The sequence below is a fragment of the Bemisia tabaci genome, chromosome 9, assembly GCF_918797505.1.
Source record: "Bemisia tabaci chromosome 9, PGI_BMITA_v3".
NCBI classification, from domain to species: Eukaryota; Metazoa; Arthropoda; class Insecta; order Hemiptera; family Aleyrodidae; genus Bemisia; species Bemisia tabaci.
This window is the reverse complement of record NC_092801.1, coordinates 10496211-10514224: the sequence shown is the minus strand read 5'-3', so window position 1 is coordinate 10514224 and position 18014 is coordinate 10496211. Positions and strand designations below refer to the sequence as shown.

At 36.2% G+C, this 18014-nt stretch overlaps 1 protein-coding gene across 4 annotated transcripts; it reads right to left on the bottom strand.

Annotated features, from left to right (window-relative positions):
* Nucleotides 1-2865: 2865 nt before the first annotated feature.
* On the bottom strand, nt 2866-17159 carry LOC109036721 (VIP36-like protein). Of its 4 annotated transcripts, none has more exons than XR_011900571.1 (8): nt 16934-17158; nt 15490-15605; nt 14450-14647; nt 10817-10979; nt 9785-10009; nt 8956-9134; nt 6874-7199; nt 2866-3238 (listed from the first exon to the last, which is right to left on the bottom strand). XR_011900571.1 is itself a non-coding variant. In XM_072304605.1 (7 exons), exons 1-6 carry the CDS (start codon nt 17067-17069, stop codon nt 8986-8988), a joined length of 987 nt encoding a protein of 328 aa, XP_072160706.1. In that variant the 5' UTR covers nt 17070-17159; the 3' UTR covers nt 2866-3238; nt 8956-8985. The 4 variants fall into 4 exon arrangements, 2 of the variants coding, with proteins under 2 accessions (XP_072160706.1, XP_018906626.1); XR_011900572.1 differs by having other exon boundaries at nt 7057-7199; XM_072304605.1 differs by lacking the exon at nt 6874-7199 and having other exon boundaries at nt 16934-17159.
* Between the last annotated feature and the right edge of the window lie 855 nt (nt 17160-18014).

Here is an 18014-nt window from a genome sequence, read left to right as displayed (position 1 = left end):
TTAATTGACACCGATTCAATCGATAGTTAATTTAAAAACACCCGTACCGATTCGACCGACATGAATGGATCGAAAAATGAAAATGTGGATCGAATCGATCGACACCGATTCGATCGACTCACGGGTTGGTCGATCGATTCACGGGTTTGTCAATCGATTCACGGTTGTCGATTGAATCGGTGTTGCTCCATTCACTTCGATCGATTCACGTTTTTATTTTTCCATCCATTCATGTCGATCGAATCGACACGGGTGTTTTTAAATTAACTGTCGATCGAATCGGTGTCGATCGATTCATGTCGATGGATTCATGTTTTCATTTTTCGATCGAATCCATACCCTCCGTATACTCAAATGATACCGTGCTAAGGAAGAACGCCGTATGAACATTCGAGAGGTGCCAAAAGTCGTAAATTTGGATTGTTTCTCATGGAAGAGGTGAAATAAGAACGGTTATTTTGAAACACCGCAATGGAGATACGTGGTTTCGCACTTCAGTTTGTGCGATACGGACATCCATCAAGTTTGAATAGTTGCATCAAGTCCCCGTCACCGCCGACCAACGCGTCGGTCGATCGAATCAACTACACGTAGTATGAGCAGGGAGTCAAAACGCCTTCAATTTTTTGAACGCAATACGGACATCCGTCGAGGTTGTATAGTTGTATCAAGGCGCCGTAGCAAACACGTCCCATTGTTTATCGTTACAGACGAATATAAGTTGAGAGAGGAAAGTCAAAATGCCTTCAATTTTATACATACATATTTTTGGGCAAAATGAGAGACGACGTTTTTCCATGTGCGACGTTGCAGACTTCCTTAGAAATTTTTTTTTTTTTCGAGAAGCTGGTCAATATAAATCTTAAGTTCTCCATGATTTATCGTATTCGATAGGAGAAGATTTGGTTCAAAACCCTGGTCGAAATACGTATTTTAGAGGATAATGATGCCTCATTTATTTTGAAATGTTCAAATGTGTTAGATTAAACTGCGAAAAGAAATGTCTAAATAATTTGAAGAAAAATATTCGCGATTTTCCTTGTAAATTCAGTTTTTTAAGGAGATTTGGCAACGTCTGAAGGCTCATACGGCATTCTTCCTTAGCATGGCAGAATATTAGTTTACGCTGGTGCATACATGCTCGCTAAAATACAGATGAGTGCTGATCAAACAAGGAGGCTAACAGGCTGTTCCGTTGTTCACGGAGGTAAAGTGCGTTACTGGTTGCAGTTAGCCAAATTGAAGGGGTTTTTTACTCTCCGTTCAAGGAAAGAAAGTGTGTTGCCGCTTGCGGAAAGCAAAATAGAGATGGCGATTCTTAATCGATTTTTTGCACCGAAAAATCGGTTAAATCGGAATCGATTTTTCGAGCCGAAATCGAATTAAGTAATGAAAAAAAAATCGAAATTTCGTATGATAATGTGTCACATAAGGCCTAGGTTCTGTGAAACCCTAGTTTCATTTCAAGTTCAGTTTCAGTAGTAGTTATGTTTTTGGCGCAAATATATATTGTAATTTCGAAAAATCGATTTTTGCATCCGATCTTAAAAGCGAATCGATTTTTTTACCGAAAATTAAATGGATATTTTTACGGAAAACCAATTTGATATTATTACCGAAAATCAATTCGATATTTCTACCGAAAATCAATTCGATTTCCCGAAATCGATTAATTCAAAAAAATCGTCATCCCTAGTCAGCAAAACTGAAAGGGTTTTATGACTTGCAAAAATGTTCTTCCTTAAATAAACCAATAAAGTTAGTTCTACAATATAGGGTAAGTGCGATCTAAATCTAAAACATTTGCTTGATAGAGCAAAATAAACTTTTGGTGCCCACTTAGAGATCCTATTCCATCAATAAATCGGGAGCTTATATCCTTGAGGCAGCTTGCTCAACAACGTCAAAAAAAATTGTAATGAAGAATAATCAACAAGCTACATGGAAACACAGCGATGGCCAAAGTGCGAAACCACGTACCTCCGTTTGCGACGTTGCATATTTCCTGTCAGACCTTATTTTTTCTTTTGAAAACTAGTTGATGTAATTTTTTAAAGTGTCCTCGATTTTTCTGCTCTGTTAGCAGATTATTATGCATAAATTTCAAGCTATAAAATAGGCTTGCTCCTCTTCGAAAAAATCGAACAGAGGCGGAGATTTTGCAACAATGCGATGGACATAAGTGGTTTTGCACCTAAGCCATATGTAGGTATTCTGTATTCTTATATTGGAAGTTCCTGAATCTTTTCTGGATTTTTCGTGACACAGAAATATTTTTATTTTAAATAAGTGATTTTGATTTTTCCTTTAACAAAATCTAAAAAACTTGCAACAGCCTGGCAGAAGTGCTAGAATTGAGGTTGCCATATTTTCAAACTGTTCACTAAAGAGACTATTTTTGAGACTGTTACAGTAAAATTTAGTGTGAAATTGAACTCAAGTAGATTATAGTTTTTTTATGAGCAGGAATTTTCAATTTATGCATCGAAAAATTATTTTAAATGAGTGATTTTGATTTTTCCTTTAACAAAATCTAAAAAACTTGCAACAGCCTAGCAGAAGTGCTAGAATTAAAGTTGCCATATTTTCAAACTGTATACTAAAGCGACTATTTCAGAGACTGTTAAAGTGACATTTAGTGTGAAATTGAACTCATGTAGATTATAGTTTTTTTATGAGCGGAAAGTTCCAATTTATGCATTGAAAAACGCCAATATCTCGGTCAAGAGTTACTTTCAATAATTTTCATCGCACAAAATCGTCTTCTGCGTGAAATTTTAAAGAGAGAACAAATATTATGATGCTTAAATTCACACCTTGACGACCATTATGGGACAGAAGGACTAAAACATAAACAAAATAAAGTATTTGACACCATTCATATTTAATACACTCAACAATTGTACAAATTGTAAAAGAAATAACAACATGTTTACACCTACTTACAAAATAATTATACAAGATCATTAACAATTTTATCAATTCAAAAAAGCTTAGGTAATTAGAGAACATTTTTAGGAAGAGAAGTTGAGCGTTGAGATTACCCATACTTTTCTTAATACAACTTTGGTAGCCGACAGGGCTACTAAAATGAAAACATAAATTTATCCACAATATAAAATAAATCACAAGTAAAATTTGGTTCGATGTACATCCTCAGTCCCATTAAAGTAGAAAAAAAAAGGTTGGGAGTCTTATACTGAACCTTTAGCTGCCGTAACTTGAAGCACCAAGATTCCTAGTAAAAAAAATGACAGGACTTAGATAAACACACAATAATGGTTTTCATCATTCTTGACAGAACTGATCCTACTGCATTCATGTAAATTTTACTTGCAAATTAATATTTTGAAAAGCCACTGATGGTTTCTGACAAGCTGAATTTCAAGTTTGACCACACGCGTTAATATCTGCCCCGCAAAGAATTTTTGTCTTGCAGGAACCGCAATGGCCTTAGGTTTAGATGCCTTAATTTGCAGATTATAGAAATTGATCATTTGACAACTCAAAAATTTGAAGATAGTTACTGTGATACATTTTTTTATGATATTGTTTTCAAGATTTGATAGTGTAACACAATTTGATAATATTCTGTCCTTTGATGCAACGAAATAGAGGCAAAGAAGGAGGGAAACTGACAGCCGAACACAATTTTCAAGCGCAAAATTTAATTCAGTTGAAAGAACCCTGATTTATAACAAATAAAGATCTATATTTTTACGAGCAATACTGCTGGAAATCAGTGCTTCTAAAAGTTAAGGTCCCTTCTGTTTTCCCTGAGTTTTCTTTTAAAAATTGCAAGGCCTGAAAATCTTTGCTGATCTTTTCGAACACTCGGATTACCGTGCTCATAATTTCTGACATACTTTCACTACATCTGATAAAAATATTGAAAAACGGCTGTGATGCAATAAGTCCAGCTACTTTCAAGTTCTACGTTTTCAGGTCTCCTCAACTTGTGAAGCATTTGAATTTTTCGATTCTTCCAGGTATCTTTTGCATTTTGTTAAGCCATTCAGTAACTGTTTGGCCTCGGCTCAAAATTTTCAGATACCCTAGGATGAACTTATGATTGTAAGAAAAGTATGGCAGGAGAAGCGTTCTCTTTATCTTGAAAACAAAATGTACATTATGAAACTAGAAAATCCAGTATTTTGGTTTTGCGATGTTGCACACATCTTATTACATTTAATATTCCAAGCGGTAAACCACATACTTATAAATAATGTAGAATTGAATTTTGAAGTGCAACAGGGTAGCTAGCAAAATTTTATTACATCATTCTCTGACTTCTTCTAATGAAATTCCTTGACTTTTTTTTACGATAACATAAGGACACTTAATTTATGTGGTCAAAATGTTGCCAGAGCAACGCGATCAGCTGGCCCGTCACAGACCCGATTTATACGTTGAACCCTGCTTCACAAAAAATTCCCTGACCTTCACGAAGTTCCTTGATTTTTCCTAGTTGCTAGCCACTCTGTGCAATAATCAAGATACGTAATTTTCTAGTTTCAATTTTGCGATGTAAGTAGTATAACATATCACCAAAGGGGATAAAATTTTAAATTTACAATTAATAGAACAATAAAATAGCTTATTATTATGAAAATCATAAGAGATCCTTTTCAGGCTGGCTTGATATGCAAAATATTTATTTTTCTTCTTATTCTTGCAAGGATGCGTTTAAAGAAAATGAACCAAACCAAAATGTACATCACAAAATTATTTTTAAAAAGAAAAAAAGGAATATGAATCCACATTACTGCTTGAAATTTATTGTGAATGGACCACTAGACAAGGTGCGGATTTCAGCATTCTGATACATGTTTCTCAACCAAAATTTCACGTAAAACATGATGCACACAACAAAAATTACCGAAATCAACTCTTTACAAAGATATTTAATGATTCTTGATGCTTGAATTCAAACCACCTGCTCATGAAAACTCAATGCTCTACATGATTCACATCGCGCGCTAAACGTTATCATGACAGTCTCTGCAATATAAAAATCTGGCAACCTCAATCTTGACGCTTTGGCTCAGCTATAGCAAATTGCTTATAGTTTGAACAACACATGGTGGGAAATGAACATTGCTCGATTGAGAAGCTTGCTGAAACCGTTGCAGTGCGCGATTTGACTCACGTAGAGCTTTGAGTTTCTTGTGAGGGGGCAGTTCAAATTCCTCAGAATCAATGTGAAATAAAAACGTTAATATCTTCGTTAGGAGTTGGTTTCGGTAATTTTCGTTGTGTGAATCGTGTTCTACGTGTAATTCTGGTTATGGAACAGGTATCAGATTGCTTAAATTTGTACCTTGTCTAGTGGTTCATTCCTATGACCTCAAGAGAGATTTTTAGTAAGATGAAATTCCTACTTCTAATTTCACGAGAAAATCCTGTAGACAAAAGACTTGTCAGTTAGCGTTTTTAGTTGAAACTGATTTTTCCATTCACCCATGAAAACATCTTGACTTTTAAGAATTTGAATGAAAAGTTAAGAATGGTAGAAGAACATTTTCAATTTTATACCCTCAAAATTCACTGAAATCATGCGAGGTACGGACTCCTCTAGGAATTGCTTTTACATATGAATATACCTAAAATAATGACTACCTGGACTGTTCTGTCCAAAATTAAATACCGGTGGAAAAGAATACAGGGGGGATGCAAAAGCCTCCAGGATGATATTCTCTTAGATCATTGCAAAAAAATTAAGTGGTTTCAAGATTTTACAAACGCACGGACTGAGTAAAGATCCCCAAATGTAGGATTGAATAAGTAGATGACAATAATAATGAGCCTCTAAATAACAAGAATTAAAGCGTTTTACAACCCGTTTTCTCTTGTGAGAACGTTTGACGTGTGAATAGTTTTCTACAAGAAATTTTGGAGATATTACATGTCATGTTTTTCTTTTAATTCAGACCTTGTGCAAATAAATACTCCCAAGTGAAACCAACTGACATCCTTAGAATATAAATAAAAAAAACTAGAGACACTGTACATTAACAGAGGTGATGGATGGACCTTTTCTAGTTTACATCTCTGCCATGCTGAGTAAGAACGCCGTATAAGCTACCAGGCGTTGCAAAATTTCTTTCGGCAAATCACGAATTTTCAGAAAAATTTGTGGATATCTCTTCTTCAATTTTTCAGGGAATTTCGCTCGTAACTTGATCTAAAAAGTCTGCAAATTTCAAGGGAAAATATTCATAGCTTTTTTCAAAAGTAGGTATTTTCTTGGAGAAAATTTGGCAGCATTCAGTTGATTATACGGCGTTTCTACTTAGCACGGCAGATTTTACAAAAAAAACTCTAACGTAACTTATAACTTCACAAAAATTCCAATGCCGGAGGGAACAGCTTCAATAAATAGTACTTTCAGGAATGGTAGATTTCTCTTGGGTAAATCCACATGAAAAGAAATAGAAGAAAGGACTGCAATTTTGATTCACTTTCGTTTTCTGACTTCGTGTTTTACTTTCTGAATTTCACCCACACAGTGAAAATACAAGGGTACTTAAAAACAACGTCCATATTATTTTATGTGGTTAATGTTTGTTGAAAAACATTCCGAGAAGCCATTTTGTTGAATCAATCTTCGTTTTCCCTCCTGCATTGAAGCATATTCTTCAACTGATTGCCAGTCCTAGCTTTCCCTCTTAATCAGCAAAGAACATCATCGTAATGAGTCAGCCGAAGATGTATCAACCAGGACTTGCCAGGTACAGTGGCGGTGATTTTATAAAACGCATGCTTTTAATTTAATCTACTCTCAAATTACAGAATTTATAATTCAATGTTAACAGTGCGAGCACAACCCAATGAAAACCATAACATGAACAGATAAAATCACACTGTTATTACCTTCTTGGGACATCTTCAACAGTCATTTAGAATAACACATGTGCAAGTTTAAGACCAAAACAACCTGGTGACTGGGTACCTCTTAGATAGCAAAATCAGATAACTATCATGAGCAATGAGAAAGTTAAGATAATGACTGAAAAAAAGATAAAGAATGTTGCAAAACCAAAAAAACTAACAAACCGAAAAACGAGCCGAGGATGAAATAAAAATTAATTATTATAATTCAGCGCTGGATTCGCATGGTTGCGTGGGACACTCAAAAGACATGTGCAATCTCCCATCGATATAAATATTGTCACCAAGAAAAAGAGCAATGAAGACCCCTGAAAGACAAAATTTCATTTTATTTTCCTTTTAATCTAAAAATGATCGAGAAGTTGAATAACGGAATCACACCCGAAATGAAAGTCCTCACAGTGCAGTTTAAAGCCTTTGTGAGAGAAGAGTGCCTTGTAAGCTTCACCTTTGGTATTTTGTATTGCATCAAGGAATATAAGAGCCTCTTTTGACTCACACAAGACGCAGTTGGAAAAGTCTTTATTGGGATTACATCATGTACAGTAGTCGCAGTCTATTGCACCAACAGAATGGATGGATTATTTATTTGGAGGAGTTCAGTGGCATGGCGTGTGTATCAAGCATGTATCAAGTGATTTGCCGTTTAAACCTTGGGAAAAGGATCGATCATCAGGGTGTCCACAATGAACACCTGAACACCTTAATAATAGATTTTTTACCATTGCTTTTAATCGGGGAGTATCGATAATGGATCATTCACTTTTCGCCACTGGAGGAGTTGTGGTTGTCAATCCTTGTTTCAACTACCCGAGAGAGAAAAAAACAATGTTTTCTTCTTCTTCTCTTCTAAAAAAAGGATTTCACCATCATACACGGACAAGAACTTGCCAGATGAAAAATGAATAAGATATATATGGAAAAAAAAGGAAAAACAAAACAGAATAATTATGGATGACTTCACTGAAAGCAATTTTAAAAAAAAAAAAGTGATACATAATTTAATAATAAGAGTGCATCACTCGACAAAAAATTTAAGTGACAGACCCAATTGGAATAGAACAATTAGGTGCTATGTTTCAACTCAAAAAAAAGTGGTTACACGCATCTCCTTTCCTACAGCAGAGAACAGTGAAATTTTTAGCCAGCTGTTGCGTGTAGATATATTTTAGTTGAGTGCTGATAACCGAACATGAGCACAAAGACTCTCTTCAGTTTTTTAAACGCCAAAAATATATAGGTACAACCTGGTATAACAAATCTCTGAAAGATATTCAATAGGGGAATTACTATCTAGAGAAGGAGTTTACAGGTATTTAAAAAATTATAGATGGTGCAGATGTCAACCTTGGTGAGCAGGTGAGTGTCTACTTGATTCCAATTATTCCCAGCTTCACCCATAATTCAAAAACATCTTAGAGCCATCTATAAAAATGTTCTAATGTTAGCTACTAGGATAAACAGTTTCAAAAAGTTGCAAACCGACAGTCTAAGACGGACCTCTAAAAAACAATCCATTAATGACAAATGTCTTTCAGAATAGGCGAATACTCCAGATTTTAGCAGTTATTGATGAATTACATTTAATTTTTCCCGTCTTCTAAATGACTTGAGAAGCTCATTTACCCCGTACTTCTAACATACCAGTGATGTATTGATCAACATACAGTAATATGTATTTAACCATTTAAGCGCAGGGATGTAAAAAGTTGCTAAGTAAGTGCCGACAGTTTCTCATAAACTACCATTCCTACCTCACGGCAAAATTTGCAATATATCATACTTAGGACGCTTACAAATCCTCTAATTTTCGTAACATCTTTTTTTGTCCGTTACCCTTTCACCTTAGGTCCCAAGATCTGCAGATCGCAGGAGAGAGTGAGAATGTTTTGCACCTCTGTTATGAAATTCTAACAAACTTAAGTTGCTGCGCAACAAGATAGGACGTTCAGAGGATCATCCTATTCTCTTAAAAAAGGAAAATTCGATTTGCCTCTCTGAGTTTTGAAAGGATATTTCCATGATGTGAGGATGGCTAGATAGTAGAAAACAGGATTCACATACCAAAAATAAATAACACGAATTGAGCACAGACTAGTAAAATCGTTTCCTGGAATTCTCTTGATGTTTTTGATACAGCATTATTCCAACAACGACAACGATGATGAGACCGATCATACAGACGAACATTATGAAGAACAGCTTGATACCACTCATTCCTGGCTTAGGGTCATCAACATGCTCTGAAAAAACAGAAATACCTTCTTTAGGATACATTTTTACAAGAGGCTTTAAATTGATTCGGACAAGAATCAATTCTAATTCATTAATTCATTCAATTCGGCAACACTGGTTAGTCCTCACGTTTTGAATGCAAACAATTGAGCACGGAACATTAACAAAGGGAAGGAATTTTGCAAACTCAGAAAGGGGGAAGACTTTAAGGGTTGAGAAATTGTACACAATATTACTTTTCAAAATAAATTAATCTCTTATCCCTTAAATCAGGCAAGCTCGACCATCACATGCCTCTTCCCCTGCTTTACGAGGCACAACATAAAACAAGGAGGGCACAGTCATGTGTATAAAACACAAAATTAACAAAGTAGAGCGGAACTGTTAGGAAGATCGTAGAATCTGTATATTCCTTGTGGAAATGACAAAAAGAATGAACTTGCATTATTACGTTATGTTCAGCTGATTTAGAGTATAGAATTTAGTTACAGAAGCGGAAAAAAAACTGTCTACTTATTGTGGAGTACATGGTCACAACAGTTTTTTGACGATCTCTTAAAAATCATGTTTACTGGAACCAAAAACTTTTATTACAAGAGATCTCAGATAATTCTGGACAACAGTAGAGGATATTCCAGACTAAAAAAACTGAATTTACCTCTTGGTGGTTCAAAGTGAGATGCAGAAGGTACGATATGAGATCTGTCTTCCTTAGGATCATCGGGAAGATCTAATTCATAGAATCGCACAGATAAGACATCGTGATTATCTGATAAGTCACCGGTGGCTGCTGACATGCCCAAATAATATCCAGTGGGCAGCATGACACCATTCACCGTAAAACACTCTTTCCATGCAGCTTTGCCCTCAAAATCAGTAGAAACTGAAAGCATAAAATCAACCTACATTGATGCTGATAGTTGAGACAAAAACAACTAAAAAAGACAAAGTTGTTACCTCATCTTAACTAGGAGAGGATAGGTACTAAGCAAATCCACTCATGAATTTTAAATTAAACATAGCAAAGGAACAGCATTTCTTGAAAACTTCTGTGATTTTTCTTCTCTAAGTGTAGAATATTTCGTAAATATTTCGCGCTATGATGTTGGTTTAGTCTCCTCATAAAAAATAAATTAGGAGGGGTTATCTTAAAACAACGCAACTGGGATACACATTATTCCAGTTTCATTGTTGATATGTGCCTTTGATAGCAGAAAGGACTTTGAAGCGGCAAATTTTTCAGAAGAAAGTGATTTTAATTAAGATCGATTGAAAAATTGGGACTTGGGTTCTCAACAAAAACATTTATAATATCTTAATAAGTAATGTGCAAGCTGTGATATTGATTTATGCGTTACTTAGTGTGCAGAATGAGGACACATTATAATCCCAAAATGTTGAGCTCTGAGTACCGCGGCTGGAAACATTCTGTCGAAACTAAGTTTCTTGAACTGAAAATTTTAAATCAACATGCTTCCAGTTTTGATATGATATTTTTGGATATTAATTAGCATAATATTTCACTGAGCAGTGGTGCTCATCTCAAAGGTGTTTAGACTCAATAGAAAAATCCCTGACTTTTTTAGGACTTCCCTGATCAAAATGAAAAAGCTCCTCTGACTTTTCACACTATTATTGTTATATGCACATAAAAACTTGGATAGTTGATAAAAATGACTAAAAAACCAACCTGTCAACACATTATATTGGTATTTGATGGAGATGTGGGTATCATATTGAAGATTTCTCAATTTGGCTTCACAACCAGCCATCTGGGTGTGCGTTCCATCCCTGTCATGGTCGTAGTGCAGAGATCCATTGTTTATCATTGCAGAAATATATGGATGCATATGCTGAAAAGAAAAAAAAAAAAAATTAAACATTTCAGTGAAAATGCACTGGCAAGGAATTTTCAGACACCCAAAAATTTTTGGAGAGACACAAAAGGAGAGGAGGTCAAAGTGGGAACATTTGACCTCAATACTTCTTGAGCAAAAAAAGATATCAGAATTCAGTATTCAGTCTAAAATTGCCATCTTGAAGATTTGGGGAGAGAAACCCCCAAATTTTGATTTGCCAGCTATTTTTTATACACTTTTTCAGTTTTTGCCATGTAGAGAATTTTTTGAATGAAGAAAACATGAAGATAGCAGTTTTTCCTGACTTCCCTTAACCTCCAGACAAAAATCCTATTTGGTTTTTATTAAAAAAAAAAATCTGGAGATTCAAATCATGGAAAAGGGCACAAAAAGGTGATAACCTTTGTCTGTGATTTGTTGTTTGTTTGTTTTGTCTTGTTGCGATTGTTTCTGAAGGTTAAGGAAAGTCAGGAAAAACTGCAATTCTCATATTTTCTTCATTCAAAACATGGCAAAAACTGAAAAAGACAAAAAATCCATGCTTTTTAAATGACATTAGCTGACGGTACCCAGCCAATGCGCTTTATGCAGAATTCCCCGACTTTATTTGGTCGCTGAGGATTCTCTGATTTTCCAGACTATGGGAGGCCTTGCTGTTAATTTTAGAGATAATATGTGAACGGTGAAACTTCCAAACTACGAATCTCTTTGGCAGCATTTAAACATCTTCACCCCTGATTTTATTTTTTCAGAGGAAAAAAAATTAACATCATTAACATCAAACTTCTCATAATTTGCTTAGCACAGGGATGAAAAATCGAGACAGTTTTTAAGAATCAATGTTGAGTAGTTTTCCGTTTAAAAATTGAGAATGATAGGAAATCTGCAACACCGCAAACCAAGATACATCGTATGGGTATTTCACCATCGTTATGTACCTTTAGTTGGACCGCATTAAACAGAAGGGTTTTGCCGACTGGCGACTTGGACGGTCAACCGTTGGAATTCGGCGATTTACCCCGAATCTCCACCGCGGCGGTGCGTTTTCGGGGGTTCGGCACTCTCAACGTTGTGACGGACCGCCGCCCGCCGCCATATTTGTTTACGAAACCAAGCCTACCGATCGCATGCCCAAGCATCGTGTGCTGATCGATTATAGTATAATAATAATTCAAAATTAATTTAATCGTTTCAGTCGTTCCATTTTAGCCTCAATAAGCTAAGCTCACCGTTACGCGAACGTAAGTATTTGTTTACTTTTTGCAACTGTTTCACTCCACTTGTACATTGTACCAATGTCTTCGTGGAGTGGGTTTTCCACCGGAATGTACGTATAAAAGTCTCCAAACGTCTCTGATTACCTAATTGGTATGAATATCTAGTATTCTCAAATTTAAATGTAGTAACGCTGCTTGATTTTGTAACTTTTAACTTTGAAGTTGTTTGTGATACCTCTTCGTTGATGCATCAAAGGTAACACCGGCCTCTTGCCGTAATGTGTCAATATTTGCGTAAGACGTCGAACATCCAACAAATTCCATTGCTCTCAGCAGTATAAACCATTATTTCAGTATTTTCCAGACCAAGTGCAAATAACTGAGAGGATAAATGCATAAATATCTCTTGACGCTTGCTGCCTGTTGGGCTGATTGCTTTATTTGTGTTGGGGTCAGAACAAAGCTGAATCAATGGCTTTTCTAGTTCAGAGGTAAGGAATTTATCTCAAGAGAATAATTTGATTCTGTTGTGCAGCCTCTTATAACACAGCCAGATCTAAAGTCCACATGCTTCTTTTAAGGTCAGAAAGGTCTTTAAAGAAGTCAATATAAGTGAAAATTTTTTTTCGGGCCCTCAGCTACTTTATCTGCAAAGTGAAATCTACATTTTAACCATTCATGCTAGATATTCCAGAGAAATTGGTCAGTGATGAGTCTAAGTGTGTAGACTCTGATGGAAAATCCACCGGACAATGACGCTGGTGTTTTGAAGACAGTTACAAAAAAAAACAAATGTTTGCAAATGCGTAAAAAAAAGTATCGAAATCTGAAGTCTACCATAAACGTACGACTTAACGTAGATTTGAAAGATTAGATTGAATGATTAAATGTAGCTGTGCCATTTCAGTTGGACCCGGGAAATCTAACTGGAGAGGTCTTGTGCCTGCGGGGGCCGGGGAGGGAGTTGGGCGCTGCTGACACACTTCACAGTGAAATTGACCAAAATTGTCCCAGAAAAATGTTAGTACTCTCACTGAATAAGGGGGAGGGGACAATCCCTATTTGCCTGATGTGTGAGAATTTTCACCCTCATGATAAATTTTAATTTGAAAAAATATGTTCCTCCTAGAGGCCCAACCCCTTTCTCGCTAGCACCATTTACATTTTTAAAGCAGCCTCAGTCTTGATAGCCTGCTGAATGGGTTCCATAGTGAACAGAGATGCAAAATTGCATGCAATTTCATATAAGGTAAAATTTCATGAAAGTATAACTTCTGCAATAGGCTCAGTAGGCCGTGAAATGCGTAGAATCAGAAAATCTCAATATTTAACAAAATAAGAGTCAAACTCTTAATTTTATTATAAGATAATTTTATGGGTGGTGTACACCCCTCCTAAGAAATCTGTGTACTTTCATATTATGTTAGATTTCATTTTACATCCCTGATAAGTGATGACAAAAAATCTCTGAAAAGAAGGAATGAATGCTGAGGATGGTCGCTCAAGACTCATTCTTCTGGCTGCTACTTTTTCTCTCATAGAATGCATTGATAAACGGGGACATTGCAGCTTTTGTCTTAACGGGAGAAAACTTCCTTCATTCGACTATCAGGAATTAATATTAACTTGATAAAAATATTTAAATGTAAATTTTAATTAAGTACGTGGTTGCTTCAAGTCCGCTTAAAGTGAGGATCTTGCCCGCGATCCATAAATTCAAAACACCCGCGCAATATGCGCCGCCATCTTAGTTGTTTACATGAAAACGTTGAGGTGCTCGATCCCCGAACATGCACCGCCGCGGTGGAGATTCGGGGTAAATCGCCGAATTCCAACGGTTGACCGTCCAAGTCGCCAGTCGGAAAGATTCTAAACAGAAAGGAACCAAGTCACATCAGCTATTGCCAAAGTTAATTGGGCAATTTAATTTTTTCCTGGAAAACGGTTGTGCGGATTTTCGTGCTAATTTCATTGAGTTTTCTGCATAGTACAAAGCAAATTCCCTACAACTTTCAAAGGAATCTGCACAAATGTTCTCTCGTAAGAAATTAAATTGCCCAGTTAAATTTGGCAATGGCTGATGTGGCTTGGTTCCTTTCTGTTAAACGCGGTCCAGTTTTCCTAAAATTTCAAAAAGGCAGATAGGTGTTTTTATGGATGGGTCAAAAAGAAAAGTTCATTATTAATAAATGTACTACTTATGATTAAACAGAGAATATACATAGAATGCAGATTAGTATTCTTTACCGTGTGCTCTCCATTGTGATTGCTGTAGGTGTCAATAAAAATGGCTAATCCTTCAAAAAAGTCTTTGGACCCGAAGACAGGTCCAGGTTGCATCCTCTCTTTAGTGTACCAGATCACCATTCCATCTCCGAACAGATCTTTGCCGTTACCAGTGATTTTGAAGTTTATCTGCACTTCCCAATTCCTCGATTGAACAGGCTGGAACACATGAATAAAATATCAGATACTGATTCCTTTACAAATAAGAAATCATGCTGCTTCAGTGAGATGCTTAGAAACATCACTATCAACCAAAATTGGCTTCCTACTTAGGTTTTTTATTAATGAATTTCAATACCTGCTAGATGGAATACAAGAGGAAGAGAGGTTATGGTGGCCCGTAACATGTACGACAAAAAGACACAAAAAATCAGTGGGAAACAAGGCTAAAATTAATAAACACACTAATATTAATTAATTGTGTTTATTAATTTTAGCCTCATTTCCCACTGATTTTTTGTGTCTTTTTGTCTAAACGGAATATCGATGTTGAAACTACCATACAACGCATCTCGTTTGCTGTGTTTAAAAATCTCTGCTATCATTTTATTTTTGTGAAAAAGTATGAACCAATATCATCCCTTGAAGTTTTCACAGATTTTTCTTCACACAGAGCAGAAAAATTATGGAAGTTTTGAAGAATTGACGGAGAGTAGTTTTTCATCTCAAAAATAAAGTATGACAGGTAGTCTATGACATTGCAAACCGAAATATGTGGTTGGGTAGTTTCACCGTCGGTGTGCTTTTAAGTAGGAAATTAACCCACGGAAAAAATTAAAGAGCCAAAACTGAACCTTTTTAAAGAGAAACGTTTTAAGATTAGGATTTTGAGACACTAGTGCTGTAAGGTTCTTTCCAGTATGAAAAGAGGGTGTTGAGTGTGAGATTGCCAATGTTGATTGAGCTTATCTCAAACTAGGAGTGCTACCTGGTAAAAGAACTTCTTAGAAGCCATCTCATCTGAAAGAAAATACATAGAAGAAAAAATGATGAGAGCTCACCGATGCATTCCATAGCGAACCATGTCTACTTCTAGAATCTGGTGTTAGTCGGACGTACTTGTCAGTGACGATTGTGCTACCTAGCAAATCCCAATGCGGTATTGTAAGTCCGGAACCTGTGAATTAAAGTCAACAGAAATTAGAGAAAATGAATGATTAACTATTGTTTCTGTAGATGTGAAAGAATCAAATTGAGATTAGAATCCTTGCCAAGCTTGATATACAGTAATGGTAAGATTGGCACCTCAATAAACCACTGAAAAAAATACTTAAGATTCTGATAGTATGATGGTTATATGAATGATAGTATCTTGAAAGAGACTGAACCAAATCAACTCCTGTACATGACTGAGTTTGAGACACGTATTGATAAGCAGTGGCAAGGCGTGCTTTCCGGTATATCGAATGATCTGCCATTTAAACCTATGGAAAAGGCTGACAAACAAGGTGTTCGCAGCGAACACCTTAATAATCGATTCTTTACCATAGATTTAAATGGAGGAATATCGATAATCGATCATTCACGCCACTGTTGATAAGTGTACTGACGCAAGTACTAAATGAGAGAGAAAAAGGATCAAGTGAGAACACGACAAGGAAAATCTGCCATGGGCGATCTCTGATAAAGCAGATGATTACAAAAATCATAGAGAAAATATGTAAGCAAAAATCCAAACTAACGTTGACTTTTCTGAATATTAATGGCCAAAGTTTGAACCTGCGTGCATGCGTCGATTGCGATGTTTTAAAATTTCCGCTCCGATATTATTTATTAAAGGAAAATTAGCCAACTTTACAGCTTGAAATTAATAAAGAGTATTCTTCTGATAGAGAGGAATAATCAAAGAAGTTTTCAAGAAATTACACTGACTCGTTTTCCACAGAAAAAATAAAGCACGACAGGAAGTCTGCAACATTGCAAATGGAGGTACATCGTTTCGCTCTTTGGCTACAAATATTCACCTCAGTCTAAGAGAAACTGGTGAGTTAAACAATTACAGGAATACAATAGAATTAGGCGTAGTTTCATTCAGTTTCCGAGAGAGCAAAACATTATAGTTAATTGAAACGGCTAAATCTTGCAGCAAGATGCGCCCATTCTTAGGAGAGGTACCCGCATCAGCTGTAAAAATGTCAAATATATTGAGGCCTTCAGATATTCAAGGCGGGCAAGGAGAAATCTAGTTCAGGGTTACGTGAGATAAGGCAGGAAACTCTAGGAAAAGATGAATACAAAATGAAAATGTTGCATAGTAAAGTAAACAATAGTGAAAGTTAGGTTAGCTCCATATATTTCGGAAATAGAGCTCTAAATTTGTGCCACAGGCACAAGATTCCCATGAGTAGTTGTTCGAACGACAGGATGATTGGCAATTTTGTAGGAATTGGGACAGTAATCGTACGAACGACGTGACTTCCTGAAAAATTTTCAAGGGCAGCTTACCTAGGTAGGGTTTCGTCAGAGAATGTTCTCGCTTCATATAGTCCTCTGTATTCCATTCTGCGAGGATGTTACAGAAGTTGATAAGTAGAAGCACTATGTAACCGCTCACAAATCTAAGTTTCTTAAATTCTATCATTTTCAGAGACGACTAGAAGATAATTTGATCCGGAAATCACTCACTACTCGCTGCACGCTCTAATCAAACTAACCGAAACTAACCGACAAATTGTTAGGTAGGCAACTCCGCAACACACTGTCAGCGTCATCGCTCATTAACACTGTTGCCGTTTCAACGGAAAATCGCCCGCTTTCTACATTGAAAGCTCAGTCGCGGTCGCGGTAGATGAATTTTATAATCACCGGCAATTCTGTTCGTTGAAACAGTGTTATGAGTCAAGAGTCAAAAACAAGGTAATGATAATATGTACCGAAACTAATTTTAGTGAGGAAGTACCGCGAACTGGCTCATTAAATTATGGTAGCAACTCGGTGATTAAATACAGCGTGTACCTCTTCGTTGGCAAATCATCGGTGGCTCTGTTCATCATATTTTCGGAACGAGACGAGGATAAATCCGGAAACGCACTAAAGTAGAATATTCTGTAATGATACATAAAAATTAAAAGAAAACAAAAACTAATTTTTGTATCAGGTACATTATATACTTATCATCAGAATTTAATAATTTATAAGTTGGTCTGAAAATTGATTCTAGCTGGAGCGCAATTCAGCTATGCATTCACGACTGCAAAAATGTCGAAGGAAATCGACAAGCCCAGCCCCCAGCGTGCATGGAGGCTATTTCCATTTAAATCTTCCGTCACATTCTTACGGCGCAATGATACAACTATTTGAACTCTCCGGAATGCGTAAGGTATCACGCCGCATTTGAAGGCGTTTTCTAAACAGCCAAGTTCCGATACCCGGATTATCGTTTTGCATAGTTCATATTATTTCGTTATATTCCGTACCACTTGTTTATTCTTAATCCTCGTATAAAAACCACCCATTTGCGAAATACAATTCTAGCTGAAGCGCACTTAAGATATGCATTGATGACTGCAAAAATGTGAACGGAAAT